Below are 19,191 nucleotides of genomic sequence, written 5' to 3'. Positions count from 1 at the left end.
TGCATAGCTCTCATGTATAGAGCTCTCATGCATAGAGCTCTCTTATATGGTAAGAGATTTCATTCATAGATGTCTTGTATGGGAAGAGATCTCATGCATAGATCTCTCATGCATAGAGCTCTCATGCATGAGAGCTCTTACACTCTATGAGAGCTCTATGCATTCTCTTACCTTGTGAGAGATTTTATGCAGCATGCCAATTTAAAAAAACTCCCATATCGCCCAGCTATGTGTGCCATTAATAGAAAGGGTTTAGGGGTTTGTGTTTACCTCAAGAGAAGGGAAAGGTGTTGGGGACCAAAACAAGAGCTATGCAAATAGCTCTATGAATATCTATAAGAATATAGCCAAAAGGATTTCAAGAAGCTACAAAATAAAATTAAAAAAAATTAGTTTGAAGACACATGAACTTAGGATATGAGAATTCTAATGCATAGATCTAGAAAGGTGAAAATTAGGAAGAAATAAAATATTTACATATCCTTAAAAAAAATTAGTTTGAAGACACATGAACTTAGGATATGAAAATTCTAATGCATAGATCTAGAAAGGTGAAAATTAGGAAGAAATAAAATATTTACATATCCTTAAAAAATTAAAAGGTATAGAACTTAATAGAGTTACCTCATAGGATTTGAAAAAGAATTTAAAGAATCTATAAAATAATTTAAACAAATATTAAACATTAGTAGCTTAAATTAAAATGAAACTATCTCACACAAATGTTAACCCTTGGGGTTAACACCTAGGCTGACCTTGAGCTTCATTGACCACTCTAGGTGCATGTGCACGCACATGATTTTTTCACATTGTATTATTCATTTGATGCACATATTATATGGTTTACGCCTTAGGCATAAGGGTGATTGGGTTCAACCACACCTCATTAGTTGTAAAATATGAAATCTCACCCATGCTTGACATGTGGCATTGTATTTTCTATATAATGAGGGCATGGGTGAGGGAGAGTTCATTCCCCTCTACACTAGAGTTGGAATCTACTTTTGTGTCTTGTCCTTGAGTGAGAGTGTGAGCTTGCTCTTGTGCAAAGTTTACTCTTCTTTCCCTTGCCCTCTTGTTAGTTCTTATGTGAGAGATCTCTTTTCCATTCTTCTTGTCATGTAGCTAGCCGGTGTGAGGTTGTGTTGCAAGAGGGAGGTTTGTGTGGTGCTGGAGGGTTTTCATCTTGCTTCAAGGAAGATGGGGGGAGTGTATCCATTTTTTCTTGGGTTTCGTGCATGTGGAACGGTGAGAGCACTGTCTGTGTCAATGAGCTCTTAACCTTATCCTTGGGATTATTCGTGGTGTTGAAGAGAGTGTTGTGTCAAGGGATGTATATAATGCTTGGATTGGGATTGTTTATGGTTTCTTATTCCTTAGTTCATTTCATTGATGAGGGTGTTAGGTAGTGTAGGTTGCCTCCAACCCTCACTCTCTCTTCATTCCTCTCGTTGTTGAGAGCTTGTGTGAGAGGCTTGCAACCATGTGGGGCTCAAGCCTCCTATACGTCTTCCATCGGTGTGCGAGATTTAAAATAGGATTTCTAAGTTTGGAGCCAAATGTGTGTAAGAGTGTAAGAAGCCACTGTGCCTCAGGGGGGTGACTTAGCAAAATTGCCTATATCACGTGCGTTCATGGCCTATTTTATAAATCCCTATGTAACCTACACTGGCCATTTTTTAAACCCTTTCTGTAACTTTTGATAAAATATATAATTCCCTTTCTGTCAATAAATTTTTTTTTATAGAATAATTTTAAAATCCCTTGTGTAAGAGATATGTAATTCATTTTAAGTCACTCTAGAAGTATTGGGGGGTTTTGAAAGTGACAAATGCAACTGTTTTGAACTATGAAAGTCGCTACATTGTAAGCTCTTCATTTGTGATATTTTGAACAAGCTACTAAGAGTATAAGTCATAGCTCTAATGCCCACGAATGAGAGTACAACCCACAGTATCTAGCTCCATGATACCAAATTGCATAGCAAGAGAGTAGCTCTATGCATATCAATAGATCAACTAACCATGAGTTGTTTAGAACCACAAGTCAAATCCCATGACCTGTCTTGCATAAACTCTCAATGCATATTCTCAATCAACTAGCTCAATCTAGAGCTCTCCCAGTGGATCCAAAAGTATCCACCAAGTACTTTCCCAATGTCCAAAACAAAAGCTCAAGCAAGCTCTAGGCAAAACAAATGCTAAGAGTAAACAATGCATAAGCATAAACTACTATTACTCTTATGCATTGTTTATGCTTGGCAAACAATGCCAAGCATAAACAATGCATAAGCTCAAGACAAAAAAATTTTGACTATAGCTCCAATTGAAGTCTCAAAACTCCAAAAGATTACTCAATCCATGGAGCATACCATAACATACATGACCAACACGATCCTCAAAGCATTTGAATCCAAAATGTTACATACAGATGACCAAAGAAGTATCACTCCTAATCAATAAGCACATCTTGCCAAACATTTAGGAGTCATCAAGGGCCATAAGTATTTACAATACATAGCCCCAATGTCCACTACTCAATGAGACCATGCAAGTCCCATATAAGATGCAACCAAAAATACATTCACAATGCTCCAACACTCAGCATCAACACCTGCTCAAATACTAAGTATCAACACTGCTCAAACACTGGTCCAAGACAACAATGACTTGAGATTTCCAAGCTGAGATTATACCAATCTCCCACTCCAACATCAACCATTTACTACTAACAAATCACAGTGATTACAGAGCACATTGCGTCAACATGCATCAAACATAAATTGTGGACAACAAATTGGTTGAGAAACCATGATGTTCATGACCTGTAAATGGCTGAAAATTATCAAATGTACACTTTCATTCCAACTTCTCAAGACCAACACTAATGGCCACATCAAAATGACCCCAGCCCATGTCCAAATGCAGCCCAAAAGTGGCTTGAATGGCAACCACAAGCTAGAGATGAAATGACCCAGCTGTTGCCTTCGTAAAATGTGTCAAAAAGTGTGGGGCTGATTTGCTGCTCATTGCTGGCTGCAATGTCCCACATCAAGGCATGAAAATCCTTGGCCACTAAAAAGCCCATGTGCAAACTCAAAGCCTCTGATCAAGTATAGGGAGAGATCTCGAGACAAACAACTCATAAGCTTTCGAGACGCAAACAAAAGTGACTCTGTTAGCCTCATGCTAAATCCATTGAAACAACCACAATACTTTCTTAAATATTATCTGAAACATCCACTTGCAGCATGGTTATAACAAAATTACCATGTCGATACATCTTGCTCAAATCCTTGCTCAAATCATACATATGGGACCTATACATCTCATACACTCTAGAATTATTTTTGCAAAAAATAAGATAGAATATTGTGGACACATCTAGCAAAACTAATACATCTAATAGCTATACATTTTGTATAATCTGTATCGATTTTTATAGATGTACAAAAAGATAAATACACATTGTCGATGGTCACCTTCTCAAAATCTGAAGATTTCATTCTCCAATTCAAATTCTTGCATGAGACAAAGAAGATGTTGAGTCAATGAGATTTTCATATTTTGAATTATTTTTCAAACTCATACAAAGTATGTCTCATCAAACAAAGAAAAAAAAAACAGATGCATCCTTTCTGCGTACCTAGTGATCCCTCACAAAATCATTAAAGACCTTCCAATCATTCTCATCAAGTTCATACTTGTTGCTGCCACAATCATATGTAAGGTTTGCGAGAGCGATGACGCTATCAATGCTTATCATATCAAGGTCGGTTAGGTCATACGTAAAGCACCTAGTTCCTTTTGCTTTTTGATACCAACCAAGTTGAACCTCCACCCCTGATGGCCTATCTGAAAGGCTAAATCCTCGCTTATATTTCACACATGCACCACTAACCATTCTTCTCATCTTTTGAACTCGTCCCAGATACCATACACTTTTGGCTTTCTTCTTGCCTCCTGAAGAGCTTGGCTTACATGACCTTGTGATCTTCCCTTGTACTATTTGTTCATGAAAGAACACAGCACAATCTGAACCAATGCCAAATCAATTCTCATTTGTCTCCATATACTTTTTTTCTTCTTTGGCATAGTACACACCTTGTTGGACCCTGGTAAGTCTATCCTTTGACAAAGTTGGATTGCCATTGAGCTGGCTGACCAATGTAGACTTGAAGAGAAACTTATTGTCTTCAACTTCAACAACCGGGTTCACCTCTTCTTTCTCATCCAAAATGGAATCTACTACATGCCTTATTTCACTTGTAGAAGCATCCTCATCTGAATCTAATGCATGGCCCACCTCAGTAGGATATTCCTCATCTGTATCAGAGTCTTGTAGATTTGAATTTGCATATGTGTCAAACACTCTAATGGACCAAGGCTGCACCCACCATTTCTTGTCCTCTTTACCTTTTGGTCTCATGTGTAAGCGTTCACATAATTCTTGGGCACTTTGCAATCCTTTTTGCAAGGTAGCAATGACCTCATCAGTTGAAACACAATCATAGTCACCTAAATTGGCTTCTTGCAAGTCCTCGTTAAGATTTAACTCTCTCCATATATGTTCCTGCTTCTTGTGAGCTCTTATGAATGCCACACCATCCTCCTTGCATTCAAAATGGGCAAGCCTATTCAAAATGCCTATGCTGTGAAGCATGTCCATCAAGTCATAAGTACGCTCTTGCCCAACCATACTTCCGACTTTGCTGAAGAAGATTTCAGCCGCATCTGTGCCGGTGAGATATAGAGGGCACTTCAAGCTTGGGTGAAAGTCTCTGAAATACTTTATTAGCAACACCACAAAATGGCAAGAGATTTGCACATCCAAGAATGTCTCCTTGCTAATGAAGTTTGCTGATAGTGTATATGTTGGATGTTGTAATATCCAAGATCTCCAAATCTGAAAGAAAAAAGTCACTTTGGCTGCTAAATGAACTCTCCCCGCCAAGCTCAAGTGTGGAGATAAGAAAATGTCAATATAGTCTCCACAAATTTCAAGGTAGGCTTGTGTCCCTACCATACTCCGCTCTTTTCTGTGCTGCCCATTGTTTGCCAACTCTCCCAAACACCATTGCACTTGTCTGCTACATATCCTTTGAGCTACTTCCCAATTTTGACGATCATCTCGCCTCATATCGCCTTCCCTGAGCATATGCTTGTCAACAACAAAGGAATCATATACAATGGTAACATGGTTCAAGGTAACCCATACATCACCAAGAGCCAACTGACGCTTTGGTTTATCAAGAATATTGACGAGCTTCTTTCCATTGTGTACAAAGTCCTGATCATGCATGCCTAAAACATCTCCGTTTGACAATTTGGCGGAAAGAGGCCATCCATCCCATCCAATCTTGAATCTAGTAGCATGTTTATCAACATAATCAGCCAGCATCAACATTCTTCGGCGACTATCTCCATCTGAGGCGTGTCCAATAATCGGACCTACTTTAGACTTGAGCTTCTCATCCCATAAGCTCAAAATCTCAGCCCATTGTCTTCGAACAAAACATGCATCAAATCGATTACAAGTGCAATGAGCAACCAAAACTAAGCGTGGAAGTGCTTCATGAAGTGGGTTTGCCACAAAAACTCTTGCATAACCACCAATCACATGATTCTCAAATGCTTTAACAATTATGTCATAGCCTATTTTTCCCGCTCCAACTTTGATTAAGCTTGACGTTCCACACTCATGGCTCTCCACCTTGTATCCATCAAATCCAACAAGCGTGTCATCTTTTGGGTTCCACCTACAATATTAAGATTGAAAACATAAAATATGTAAGAGCCACTATGATTCAACATGTCTCATCAGAACTACTTTTGCATTATACTATGTTTACCTTATCCGTTTCTTTATGGCGGTCTCATCCTCCACCAAGATGAAAGGAATTTGTGATTTGATTCCATGTTTTTCTTTCTCGTTTTGATATATTTCAGCAATGGCATCAAAGATATAGCCATGTATGCCCGGTAAAAATTGTGTGGCAAGTCTTTGGCCTCTTTTTGTCGTTGAGAGTGAAGGGCCATTGAGGTTGGCAGCAAGAAAATCATGCAACCTTGGTCCACCCCACATCCTTGCAACCTCAAACAAAGCCTTAGTGTTTGCACTATATCTCTTGCCTGCCCCTTTGGCCTCGACATGTTTGTAGCCACATCCTGTAAGAAGTCCCATAGAGCAGGTTTTCCACCAAACTTACCTAGTCTATGGGCTTCTACTATATTGTTACAAAACCTCTTTACATCCTTGCGGTTTAGGGACTCCATGCTTTCTTCCCTTAAAGTTCGTAGTCGCACCGAAAGGACAGCAATATGAGCCTTTGCTGACCATAGTTTGAGGGTGAGATCTCTTGCATGCTTCTTAGCAATGAAAGTTGGTTGCCGAAGCTCTTGTTTAGTGAGAAAGTCTAATCTTCTTCCGCAATCCGTTCCTCTAGTGCCTCTCTTCTTCTCCGCCGTCTTCTCCCTATATAATCTCATCCTAAAATCATGAAGCTTAGGTATACCCTTGCAATTGTTGCATGAGAAAGCTTCAAATGGCTGCCCATTATTGGAAACACGTGGACAACTAATATGACGAAAGCAACCATCTATGTGAAAGGTTGAAGTTCCATCATTTAGGATAGCCTTTGTGAAAGGCTCTGCAAACCAAAGCTTCCCACCACATTGATCATCTAGCAAAGGTTTCACACTAATATTCTTGTTGTTCACTTTGATTTCGTGAATCCATAAACCCCAACATAAAAAATTCAAACCTATTGAAAATTTCCCACTTTCTTCATTGTTATAGAGTGAAGGAGAATCACCACCATGAGCTCATCTTTCGAACTTTGTAGAAACCACAAACTTGCTGAGAGATGTTTGCATTGGATCATGCTCCTTCCCCTTTCGAGGACGTCCACGTAAGCCACTTAGAACTGGCTTGGATGTTTGCAACTCCTCCATCATGACTGCCTTTGTGTGCAAGATTGACTTTGAGTGCTCTGTGAGAATGGTACACAGATCTGACCTTGGAGGACACAAACGTAGCCATGTGTCATCATACTTACACCTCACACGAACAAAGCTTTTGTCTTTAAAATCATGTAGTGTGGCTGCAACGACTTCAAAGTCCCAACCTACATGCAAATACAACACATAACAAAGTCAAACAAGTTACAAAATCGACTTTCCAAAACCATTCTATCTTTCAAACATTTAAGTAACTTTATGAAGGTTGAACAATACCTTCATTGAAGCGTAGAGTCTCTATTGAAGCCTCTATTTCTTTCCTATCATCTTGTTCTTCATCAGCCTGCACACGTTGCATCGACTCCTTTCCAAGCCCCCGAAATGCCATATAATTTTTTTCATGTCTTTTGCTCTCCAAGATGTGGGTTCTCATAAAGTTAGCAAGACAATTATATGCAGCATACTTCCCTTCTATTGAACCTACGCCATACAAAGAGTTGCACTCATGACACCATATTCGAACTAGAGCTTTCCCATTGACATCTTCACTATGTAATTCAAACCTATCATCCCTTTCAACCTTCATCTGTTTCAGCTTTAGTTTTGTTCTAATACATTCTTGTTCCCATTGCTCAAGAACACTTGCACTTAACAATTTGCTTGTAAGCTTGGAAGTGGAGCCACTCAAAGTGTCACCTTTCTTGTTATCAATATGATTTGAGCATTGTCGCTTACTTGGAGAAGGAAGTTCATGCATGCTATTGGCACTCCTCTCAATGCGTACTTGAACCTTATTGTTGAGTGTCCATCGCTCTTCTTGTCGTTTCTTTATAATATAATTTTCCTCTATGAAGACGAAGGATCCAATCACAAGCTCATCGCCCTCTATCTGCTCACGAACCAAAGCAAAGGTGGGCTCGTCTTTATCATTCTTTAGCCTCACAAGGCCTAAATCATCCTCATTATCATCATTGATCACTTGAATCTTATAAAAAGATCCCATCTAGCCTGCGACACAAAGTATGTTTTTAAGCTATGATTGTGGCATGCAACATCAACCTCACATAAAAAATAGATTGTGGCATGCAATATCAACAAAGTATATCAGCAATACATTTTCAAAAAATAGAAAACATGAGCAGGGTTTTGATCTAAAGGTTAATGGCCCTGGAGCACATCTGTTAGAGAAGAATGACTGTAAGATGCTGAGCGTGGAGGAACCGTTAGAAGCAGCCAGCAGCTCTGATGGAAGGATTCCAAACAACACAAAAGCCAATTAAGTTAATGAAGAAAAAGCTTGTTTTAGGTGACTCTAAGGCAGAGGCTAGTAGGCCTAGTTCTAGTAAAGAACCATGCATATGTTGCTGCTACAGTGAAGCATGTATGCTGTGGGAGACATCATTGTTTGCTTCATGTCAATTGGATAACTTCATGTCATTGTAATTTGCTTCATTGTTTGCTTCATACAGAATGCTGGAGATGGATGTGAAGCGTGAGTTCCTTGCAGCTCCACAACCTAAGACTAGCTAGGGCATAGTTTTATTTTCTTTTTGAGATTTATGGGTGTGCAGACCGCCTGCTACTCCTTGTACTATTTTATATAACAGAGGCTTCAAATCCACTGAGTACAATAGATCCCGCATGAGTGATCAGATTAACAACATAAGCTTCGTTTACATTCCCGATGGTTTGCCCCCCGAGCATGGCCGCACCACTGACATGGTCGACCTGCTGGTTGCTCTCGATTCTGGCTATGCACGCTCCTTTGAGGAGTTGATGCAAGGCCTCCTGCTCCAATACCCTCCCGTCACGTGCATCATCGCCAACACGTTTTTAAGCAATGTGCACAAGACTACGAAGAAGCTTGGGTTGCCGTTTGTGTCGTTTTGGACACAATCTGCAGCAGCGAGCTATGCCTCATTGTTGATGGTGGCCAAAGGGTACAGGCCCCCAAAAGGTATGGATAGGGTTAATTATTACGTCGTAGCTCAATTTTTAGATCTAATTGAGGTGTGATACTTATATGATTAAGGTGTCACTTAGGTTCTCAGCCTTCCGACGTGATTACTTGCAGCCTGCCTGGTGTGCCGCCCTTGAAGTTCGAAGAGATGAATGGTTTTGTGCAGTGCTATGACCCTGAGGATTTCATGTTTAAGCTATTTATATGCCCTTTTGAGAGCATAGGAGAGGCGGACTGCATACTGATGAACACCTTCGACGAGCTGGGAGGAAGAGACCATGGCTGCTTTGAAGAAGGAGCATCGCGTGTTGGCAGTCGGCCCGTTGCTGCCCGCTTCGTTTTTCAAGGAGACGGAGAGCAGTGTGGCGACTGCGGTGTGGGCGGCCGAGGATGAGAGCTGCTTGGGCTGGCTGGACAAGCAGGCGGCGGGGTCTGTGATCTATGTTTCTTTCGGTAGCCTCCCTATGATGACTGCAGAGCAGATTGCAAAGATCGCCCTTGGCTTGGAGGCCAGCCAACAGCCCTTCTTGTGGGTTGTCCGCTTGGGGCTGATGACAGGAGGTAAATCAGCAGAGCTGCCGGAAGGCTTTCTAGAGAGACCAAAAGCACGCGGCCTGATCATCCCATGGGCGCCCCAGCTCAAAGTCCTCCTCCATGAAGCCGTGGGTGGTTTCTTCACGCACTGGCTGGAACTCGACCTTGGAAGGCATCAGCGCAGGTGTGCCATTGCTTGGCTGGTCATCCATGTCCGACCAGGCTATGAATTACAGATGTGCAGTGGAGAGTTGGAAGGTGGGGCTGAGCCTGGAGAGAGGAGCTGAAGGGTTCGTTCACCAAAAGGAGGTTGAAAAGAAGGTGATCGAGCTGATGCAAGGTCAAAAGGGGAAAGCCCTCAAAGCTAGAGCCAGGCAGTGGAGGGAGGCTGCTGTAAGGGCCGCATCCCACAAGGAGGGCTCCTCTCTCAAGAACATACAAGTCTTCATTGACAATGTACTAGGAGGGCTACCCTAACCCAACCCTAACCTTCAATTTGAAGGCCATTAAAACTAGGTTGATCTTGAAAAAAAAATATGTTTATGTCTAAAGTTTAGAGAAATTTTCAAGCTTTCTGTGGTTGCAACCCTATGTTGTAAGAGGCTTTCTGAAGGGCTCTAAAGCCCTCTGGTCCCAGCACTACAGTAGTGTCTTTCATCTCAGAAATTTTCAAGCTTTCTGTGGTTGCAACCCTATGTTGTAAGAGGCTTTCTGAAGGGCTTCAAATCCCTCTGGTCCCAGCACTACAGTAGTGTCTTTCATCTCTGAAAGAGAGCCACATGCTTGCAAGGCAGTTATAAGTGTTTGCCGGTCAGAAGTCACACCTTCCTCTTGCATTTGTCTGTACAATTGCAAAGCCCTCTGTCCATGACCCTGCTCAACATATGCTGCAAGCATTGCATTCCATGATACAGTGTCCCGCTGGGACAACCCAATAAACACTGTCTCTGCTTCCACAATGGTTCCATACTTCCCATATATACTCACAAGAGTGGTACCAACAAAGGTATCTGAAGTGAAGCCCTTCCTCAGAACCTCAGAATGTACGGCTTGAACAATTTCTAGAAGCATGAGTTTGGAGCATTGCCTCTCCATGACAATACAGTCCTCTACAAGACTGCCACATGCTTGAAGGGCAACCACGAATGTCTTCTGATTCGGGTTCATGCCTGCCTCTTGCATTTGTATATAGGAAAGAAGAGATTTCTTTCCTTGACCGCGCTCAACATATGCTGAGAACAGTGCATTCCACGGCACAATATTGCTCTGTGATAGCCCATTGAACACATGCTCTGCTTCCACAGTGGTCCCACACTTGCCATACATACTCACAAGGGTGGTACCAACAAAGACATTTGAACTGAAGCCCTTCCTTTGGGCCTCAGCATGTAATGCCTGGCCAATTTCCAAGGCCATTACTATGGTTAATTCGCCCTCCACATTGCTTTCTTCCTCTGCGAGTATACCACATGCTTGAAGGGCAGCCACAAATGTCTGTTGGTTTGCACTTACACCTTCCTCTTGCATTTGTCGATAAGCCTGTAAAGCCTTCTCTCCTTCACCCTGCTCAACATATGCTGACAGCATTGCGTTCCATGGGATGGCATCCATGTTGTGCTGTGACAGCTCACTGAATGCATTCTCTGCTTCCACAATCACCCCGCATTTGCCATACATGCTCACAAGGGCAGTACAGACAAAGACGTTGGTAGTGAAGCCTTTCCTCCGGGCCTCATCATGCAACTTCTTACCCTCATCAAGGTCCGGTCTTGATGTATGGCAGGCCTAGATTTTAGAATTTATATTGTTCATTTCATTTATTTTCCAGACAGAGAATCAGATTCTATTGGGATGTAATCTTTTTGGTCTCATAGGTCATTTTGGCCTTCTAAAGACATTTAATACAACATTTCATTTCATTTCATTTCTCTCTCTCTCTCTCTCTCTCTCTCTCTCTCTCATATTAGAAGAGCTTATCCAACCTGCTTGCTTCATTCAAAATGCAGTGCAAGATATCTTCCCCAGCTTCATAAGGTTGGAATGCCAAGTTGGATTTGGCAAGCATCAATGCGTGGTTCTGCAAAGGCACCTTGGAAAGGTCAAAACACCTCGGAAGATTGGCAGAAATCAAGCAGAGAGAGAGAGAGCATAAGCCGTACAGACCTGCTGCTCCTCGCTGGCTCCTCAGCTAGTGTGTAGTTCTGACAACACTGCCTTCGATGCCTGCCACCAACAGCCGCCTTCTTTGGCCTGTTGTGACCCCGTCGGTAGCTCCTAATCAACCACGCAACAGCCTCAAGCACCTCATCCGACCATCAAACTGCGCGGTGCTCATGGTGGGCCGCATCACCTACGTGCCTGACCATTTTTTTTAAGAAAAAGAGAAGGTTTGATCGTTAAAATCAAACCTGAGTTTACTTGTGCTTGAGAGAGAGAGAGAGAGAGAGAGAGAGAGAGAGAGAGAGAGCTACGTACCTGAGTTTTCTTGTGCTTGAGAGAGAGAGAAGAGAGAGAGAGAGAGAGAGCTGCGTACCTGAGTTTGGGTCCCGTCTGCCAACACTACCCGCCTGTTTTGAATGCGCACCTATAAATCGTGTGTAGTAAAAGCAAATTCAAATATTATCAAATGTCTTTTTATTTCAGAATCATCACGTTGCAACCCAAATAAAAATCAAATTTTATATCCAGGAAAAAATCTTCCCAATATTGAACCTGGATCCATTGTGTGGAAAATTATGCTCTTGCAGCTTAAACCACTACACCTATACCTTTCTTATCTTTACAACCTTTGGTCAAATTTATCAATAAAAAAGTACCTTCTGTAAATACATACATATGCTCTGAGATAAATCCTTCTGTGAATAAATATCTGTAAGTCAATTTTTTTTTAATTCCTTCTGTTGAACGCACGTGATATTCATTTTTTATACTAAGTGACCCCCCCCGAGCACTGTGCTAACACTTGACAACACACATGCATGAGAGAGAGAGAGAGAGAGAGAGAGAGAGAGAGAGAGAGAGAGAGAGAGAGAGAGATCATATATAAAATAAAAATAAATGTCTATGTAAGTTAATGATGTTGTTGAATAAATGGTATAGAATTTGTAAATGTTGTATGGTCCCACAAAAGTCTAATGGGAATATAGCATATGGAAAAGAGCCATAAGACATATTGTTAGTTTCTATTACACGACATGTTTGGTTGGTTGTCATGGAATGATCTATGGAATTGATATAAAATAAAAAAGTATGCCTTAACATCATACAAGTTTTCCCTATTTGTGCAATATCTTAGCACTACTACTGTGATTGGACTTTATGTACAAAAGAACAAACTCTTCTTTTTTAATATTTTTATTTCTTTCTCAAAAGATGATTGATCTACTTTTACATGGGCCCAAAATGTTGCTCTATAATTGTGGTCCTCTTTGAATCCTTTTGCATGCTTCCCTTGCCTCCTCTGTCCCTCCCTAATAACATGGCCCAAACAAGAGTGGCATTATGAAAAGATGTCTCTTGTTCTTTCACCCAATCCCACTTGATTTTGTAGTGATACACACTATTAACAAAACTCCACTTCCCAAAATCATATCAATGAGAACACCTTGTGTAAAGGCATATAACCATGTATTGTGCCATGGTGCAACAAGTTTGTAAATAAGCCTTCACTTTCCACAACCACAAGTGAGAAAACACCACCACAAGTGAGAAAACACACATGATATAGAGATGTAAGAGAACTTTGTAGTAGAAAGAATATCTTTAATATCTTCCTTTCTAAATTGTACATGTATGCATATTTGACGGAATGTGCCAATCTAGACCATTGTCTTTGAACCTTTGAGGTTGGCTGAGGGCACCTATTAAACTAGGGCAATATATACGAAAGTAAACACCTTTTGAGGTGGACCATATGACATGAATGTATTAACAACAACAGATGAATGGAAGATGGCGTTGGGGGCTAGCTCCTTCTCTTGGCACCAGTGACCACCACCTCTAATGTTTGGACCAGTTCAAGCTGATGGAGATTTTCGATGAAAGCAGTTGTGGAAACGCGCAATTGTTGGTGGCTGGCGCCATCTTTACGGTAGTGCAGAGGGGCTCCCTACTAGCTGCAATGAACAGGCCAGGCCTTGGGGAACATCGTCAAGTGGTATAGTGGTTTCAACTGATTTGATGGCGTGTGAAGCTGCATCGTGAGGGGCGTGTACACTGTAGGCCAGGTAGAAGAGCAAAGCAGCAGCCGACCATATCCCAAACCTTACAAAGGCTTGCACTTTGATCGAGCCCATCAGGAAGACATTGAGAACTATTGAAGCTACCGCCAGGAATGGCATCAGGGGAGCTTCCCAGTCGACTTTCATTCCATCATCAATGGTTGGGACCAGTACTTTGAAGGTAAGTGTCAGAACGAGGGCAACTGCAACCCCTAGTGCCAGCCCAGTACTGGCCTTACCTTCCCCCATTTGACGCCAGAAGGTGACAAATCCAATCGACACGCATGATATTGAAATCAGAAAAGCTGCTGTCGGCCAAGGATTTGTGACTCCGCTCAACACATGACGCCTCACGATCAAGGCATTCGCAACCATGTAGAACACAAAGAGTGTGCCGATTGCAATCAGATCGAGGAGGACGTGCATCTCTGTGAAGAGAGCCACTATCGCAGTGCACGCACCTGCAAAATTAACAGTAAGTAATTAAGGTCTACATGCGAAGATGAATTTGCTACTTCAGGTCTCCCCTTTATTAAAAAAAAACAATTCCTAAATTAGTAGTGTAAGTAGTCATTCAAAATAAAATTTATAGAATTCAAAAAAAAATCTCTCAAAAAGTACATGAAAATGCACATTCATTTTAGAATTTTTGAAAAAATCATGTAAAAAATTAAATGAATAATGTAATTTTAAGTGATAAATAGTAATAAATTAATTCTCGAAAAAAAAGTCATCATTAAAAGTTATTTAAATGTGACATAAATAACAATATAGGATTTAAAATAGTAAAGAAACATTGACTAGTTAATCGATTAAAATAGTCGTACAGATTGCATAGACAAATTCATGGAAATTAACACAAGTTATTGATGTAGATTAGCAAATAAAAGTTAAAGCAATATAACAAATTTAAAGTAAATGTGTTCGAAGAGTAACATGAATCTGATTAACCGGTGTGAAGAGAGGGAACCAACTGACTTAGCAACTCGACCAGACAGACTCTGGAGTCTGCAATGCTCATGGTGGAGAACTTCATTCTTCCATACAATTAGTTATTATATATAATATTTAACGCCTACAATGATTGAATCAACAATGGTGTGACTAGGTTCGCCTTATAATACCGAATTGCCTTGCAGCATATATATATATAATGGTACCCAATCGACTAGACTCGAGCTGCCGACCATTGCTATATGTTGGTTCGCCTTATAATACCGAATTGCCTTGCAGCATATATATATATATAATGGTACCCAATCGACTAGACTCGAGCTGCCGACCATTGCTATATGTTGGTTCGCCTTATAATACCGAATTGCCTTGCAGCATATATATATATATAATGGTACCCAATCGACTAGACTCGAGCTGCCGACCATTGCTATATATCCATTAAGGCGCAGCAATGCGAAAGTGGAGCATAAAATAGTACTTGATTAGATTTTAATAAATCGTTGTAGTTGAACTCACCTAGTACTATGGAGGCATTTAGAGGAGTCCCTGTGCGAGAATTTATTCTAGCAAACCAGCTTGGAATCACGTTTGCACGGCCTATCACACACAGATAGCGAGCTTGCCCTAGCATGGACACTAGTAGTGAGCTCAAAATACCAATACATGCGCCAACTCCCACAACATTGGAACCCCATTTCCACCCAGCTTTTTGCCGTAGAGCCATGGAGAAAGGTGCCGTTGGGTCTATCTGCAAGCAACATAATCAAAATATGCCACATACTAAATCAATAATTGATCTAATGATCACATTAACCATAAAAATTTCTGTGAATTCATTATAAAGTTTTATCTGATAAAAATTAAGGCAATAACCTCGCTCTAGTTGGATGAAGGGACCAGCTAATTATATCAATATACCTCATCATAAGGGAGAAGCATGACAATGGCCGCGGCCAGCAAACAGTATAGCACGGTTACCAAAACCACGGAGCCAGCTATGCCAATGGGCATTGTTTTGGAAGGCTTGTGCACTTCTTCGGCCATTGTTGACACGGCATCATATCCGATGTAGCTAAAATACACCAAAGCTGCTCCATTGAAAATGCCCTTCGCTCCAAAAGGAGAAAAACCTCCGGGGGAGTTGGGATTGCCAGGCTTTGTGAGGTTGCTTAAGGAGCCATTGGCAAAACCAGCCACCAGTATGAATGCAATCAAAGCAAGGTGAACGACGGTGATGACAACGTTGAGATTCGAGCTTATCTTGGTGCTAATGATCATTACCAACATGAACAACAGAAGGTTATAATTACACACAGCTACATAGATATAAATATGAAACTTCATCTTACAATAGAAGGTAACACACTGTCTGTAACTTTTGTTTATTGCTCTGAATCAATGCCTTTAATTTGATAAGCCTTTTCTAATTATCAAAGGCGACTTTAATTATAAGTGTTACAGGAGACATCTCTTCAATAGAACGCTGCCTAACAATCTTAATCATTCTTTTACACTACCCAACGTTCTTAATTGGAATAGACTAATAATAAAGTGATCGTATTACACATAATTGCTTAAAGAATAAAATATCAACCTTTGATATAAGCATTAGCACTGTGAAATTTTCCTCATTTCATGGACAACATGTTTTGTGAGATAGGCTATAATTAGTGCCATTGGAAAAGTGTTGTTTATAATACCTCCAACATATGCAAATTGTCAGAAGGATGATGACTGCAACTGCCGGGAAGTCTAGCATGTTGTAGCCGGGGGCTAACCCTTCAGCTTTGACACGCCACGTATCAGGGTTACTGACTCCGAACACAGTAGCTAAGTAGGAGGTGAAGCTACGAGCAACTACAGCATTGGATATCACGTACTCCATTATAAGGTTAGCTCCCGTAAGGTAAGCGGCAAATTCACCTTAAAAAACATCAAAGAAAGTTAATTCAGATCGCACTGCACTAATACGACCTTTAATAAGCTGATATGATTAATTAGACTGTGGTTTTACCTAGGGCTACGCGAAGGTAGCTGAAGGCGCCTCCAGCTGAGGGGACGTGGACTGCGAACTCGGTGTAGCAGAGGGCGGAGAGGAGGGCGCAAACGCCAGCTATGGCGTATGAAACAACGACGGCCGGGCCGGCGGAGACGTGGGCGGCTTGGCCGGTGGTGACGAGGATGCCGGCACCCATCATGCCACCAACACCCATAGCCATAACGTCCACCCAGCGGAGCCTACGTTGCATGTGATTATCCCCCGGGGGATATCTCTCTGCTTCAGCCGTGCTAACAGCCGTAAACCTCTCCGTCAGCCGCGTCGGCGTCTCGCTCACCGCGGTGATGTACGCCGATAGGGTGGCAAACGAGCTTGTGCAGGCATTTTCAACATCTTCTACGGCAGCGTCGACGCCCATTTCGCAGTGTGATGCTCTAAAGTCTACCTGGACTCATGTATGTGGTGCAAGTGTGGTGAGGATGATAGTGCAGCGTGGTAGCAGGAATCCATTATTAAAAGCTTTTTCCAGAGATTCGGGCGAGGCCCAAAAAGGAGAATGTGAAAGGCCTGATTTGCACGGCACTCTCTCGAACGCAAATGCTCTCTTTCGATTGTTTCGTGTAACTCGTTCTCGTACATCACACAAGTAATAATGCAGCACACCCAACAAAAGCTCCCTTCCTTCCTTTTGCCAATGAGATTGTCAATCTTTTCCACATAATATACCCCCCCCCCCAACACACACACACACACACAAATTACAAAATCAATCTCTCTCTCTCTCTCTCTCTCTCTCTCTCTCTCTCACACACACACACACGCCCCACACGTATGACGAAACCCCAATACTACATTAAAAAGACTTCAACTATCTCCATGTTTCTAGCTCACATGACTAGTGTGAGAAAAAGGTCTCACCCAAATGGTGAGAAACCTCCCTCCCTTAATAAAAAGGTAATAACTCCTAAATTTTAGAATTTTGAATGTACTTATAACTAGAACTCCCCAACATATAGGAATTTTGAAACCCTCATAGGTGTACCTTTTGTAAGCCTTATTCATATATTCTAAACCCCCATTTTTTTTTTGCACACTACTTAACACTCACATTTAAACGACAAGCTCATACTTTTCTTGGCATTTTGGTCTTTGAAAGATCAATGGTTCACAAGATAACTAAGAAATTATGCTTTGAAAACATGATAAAAGGAGATCAATCCATTACGGTTGGTCCTTTATACAACAAGGCTATGGATACAAGCCGCCTACAACAACTAATGCCATTTGGGTTCCCATACTTTGTAACATCCTATTCACACACAACCAAAATTGAATTTTCTTTTCCTTCATTGCAAGTTCAATCCCTCCCCAAAAGTAGGGGTTGAGTGAGGACAAAAAACAAACCTCAAAACTAGCCAATGATGTGATAGCTCAAGTGGTGAAGGTGTTTTCCTAGGACCAAGAGGTCATGGGTTCTTGGATCTTCCTTGGCTGCATCGCCTACTACGGGTGGATAATTAAGCTCATATGGGTTGGTGGCCTTCAGGGTGGTGAAAAATCAATAGCCATAGGAGGATCTTGGGCCAAAGGTCAGTCGAAAAAAATGAAAAAGAAACCTCAGCTGCTTTCTCCTTTTTTTATTACTATAAAAAAAATCTATTGTCAGCTTTTCCAGGCTACATACAAATACCCCCCTTGCAGTGTTTCTAAAAAATTCAAATATTTAACCAACAAGCATTCTTGATGACTATGGTTTTGGATTATGTTATATGTGAATTTCAAAGGTTATAAGACCTTCACATATTAAGAAGGTAAAAAATGCAAAGATGGTATTTTCACTAACTTTTGATGTGTGCAAGGATCGTGCCCTTCTCTCTCCCTCACTCCTATGGCGTGCATAGCTTTCCTCTCTCTCTCTCTCTCTCTCTCTCTCTCTCTCTCTCTCTCTCTCTCTCTGTGTCTGTGTCTGTCTCTGTCTCTCTCTCTCTTAGTAGAAGATATATTACCAAAATTACTTTACAAATGGCCGCCATGTGATGTAATAGCATTCCCTCACTCAGAACCACAGGTGTAGCTCGGAGTACCCTCATCCTCCACCAAATGAGCTGACCGCAAGAGAAAGAGACTTGCCACAATAGTAGCCTTTATATGCGACCTATGTGAGTTGTAATACTCACTTTTGCATCAAATATGAAGGCATTCCTACTTAATCAGGTATGCCACAAACCTATCCACCTGAAAAAATGAAAGAAAACTGAATGTTTTGGGTTATCCGGCCCATTCGAAATCTTGCCAAAAGTCCAGTCTATAACCTTTAGTGGTCTTTCTCTCAACAGAATCCATATGTGAGAAAACAAATCCCACACCTTCTTTGCCACCGAACATGAAATGAAAATATGCTGGCATGTTTCCAATCATCTCTCTCTCTCTCTCTCTCTCTCTCTCTCTCTCTCTCTCTCTCTCTCTCTCTCTCAGCATGAAGGGCTAAGCATCTCCCTTTGTTTGTCACAAAACATGAGGGAAGGAAGGGTTGCAAGGGGGGGTTGGTGCTTGAACATGTGG

General features: G+C 41.4%; 3 protein-coding genes across 3 annotated transcripts; 1 reads left to right on the top strand and 2 right to left on the bottom strand.

Annotated features, from left to right (window-relative positions):
• Positions 1-8,584: 8,584 nt before the first annotated feature.
• Positions 8,585-9,930, top strand: LOC147629875 (UDP-glycosyltransferase 85A7-like). The gene is made up of 4 exons (XM_086811001.1): positions 8,585-8,916; positions 9,003-9,293; positions 9,397-9,637; positions 9,690-9,930. Exons 1-4 carry the CDS (start codon positions 8,601-8,603, stop codon positions 9,928-9,930), a joined length of 1,089 nt encoding a protein of 362 aa, XP_086667127.1. The 5' UTR covers positions 8,585-8,600.
• A 192-nt stretch (positions 9,931-10,122) lies between these two features.
• Positions 10,123-13,536, bottom strand: LOC147629874 (pentatricopeptide repeat-containing protein At2g34400-like). The gene is made up of 4 exons (XM_086811000.1): positions 13,466-13,536; positions 11,613-11,727; positions 11,436-11,530; positions 10,123-11,221 (listed from the first exon to the last, which is right to left on the bottom strand). Exons 1-4 carry the CDS (start codon positions 13,534-13,536, stop codon positions 10,123-10,125), a joined length of 1,380 nt encoding a protein of 459 aa, XP_086667126.1.
• Positions 13,290-17,093, bottom strand: LOC147629873 (cationic amino acid transporter 6, chloroplastic-like). Its single transcript, XM_086810877.1, has 5 exons — positions 16,645-17,093; positions 16,331-16,553; positions 15,549-15,897; positions 15,147-15,378; positions 13,290-14,134 (listed from the first exon to the last, which is right to left on the bottom strand). Exons 1-5 carry the CDS (start codon positions 17,045-17,047, stop codon positions 13,539-13,541), a joined length of 1,803 nt encoding a protein of 600 aa, XP_086667003.1. The 5' UTR covers positions 17,048-17,093; the 3' UTR covers positions 13,290-13,538.
• Between the last annotated feature and the right edge of the window lie 2,098 nt (positions 17,094-19,191).

This window comes from Cibotium barometz, chromosome 17, assembly GCF_041138505.1.
Source record: "Cibotium barometz isolate CiBa-2024 chromosome 17, ASM4113850v1, whole genome shotgun sequence".
NCBI lineage: Eukaryota > Viridiplantae > Streptophyta > Polypodiopsida > Cyatheales > Cibotiaceae > Cibotium > Cibotium barometz.
Note: the sequence above shows the minus strand (reverse complement) of the source record. Positions and strands in the feature narration are given on the sequence as shown.

Bases quoted from the DNA above. Each gene is read 5' to 3' on its own strand.
- LOC147629875 (XM_086811001.1), top strand. From the start codon at position 8,601: ATGAGTGATCAGATTAACAACATAAGCTTCGTTTACATTCCCGATGGT. The intron at 8,917-9,002 runs GTATGGATAGGG...GGTGTCACTTAG, and splicing joins AGGGTACAGGCCCCCAAAAG to GTTCTCAGCCTTCCGACGTG. The intron at 9,638-9,689 runs GTGTGCCATTGC...TATGAATTACAG, and splicing joins CTTGGAAGGCATCAGCGCAG to ATGTGCAGTGGAGAGTTGGA.
- LOC147629874 (XM_086811000.1), bottom strand. From the start codon at position 13,536: ATGGCGCCAGCCACCAACAATTGCGCGTTTCCACAACTGCTTTCATCG. The intron at 11,531-11,612 runs GTACGGCTTATG...GTGCCTTTGCAG, and splicing joins CAGCGAGGAGCAGCAGGTCT to AACCACGCATTGATGCTTGC. The intron at 11,222-11,435 runs GTTGGATAAGCT...CCATACATCAAG, and splicing joins ATTTTGAATGAAGCAAGCAG to ACCGGACCTTGATGAGGGTA.
- LOC147629873 (XM_086810877.1), bottom strand. From the start codon at position 17,047: ATGGGCGTCGACGCTGCCGTAGAAGATGTTGAAAATGCCTGCACAAGC. The intron at 16,554-16,644 runs GTAAAACCACAG...ATGTTTTTTAAG, and splicing joins CTACCTTCGCGTAGCCCTAG to GTGAATTTGCCGCTTACCTT. The intron at 14,135-15,146 runs GTGAGTTCAACT...TTAATTTTGCAG, and splicing joins AAATGCCTCCATAGTACTAG to GTGCGTGCACTGCGATAGTG.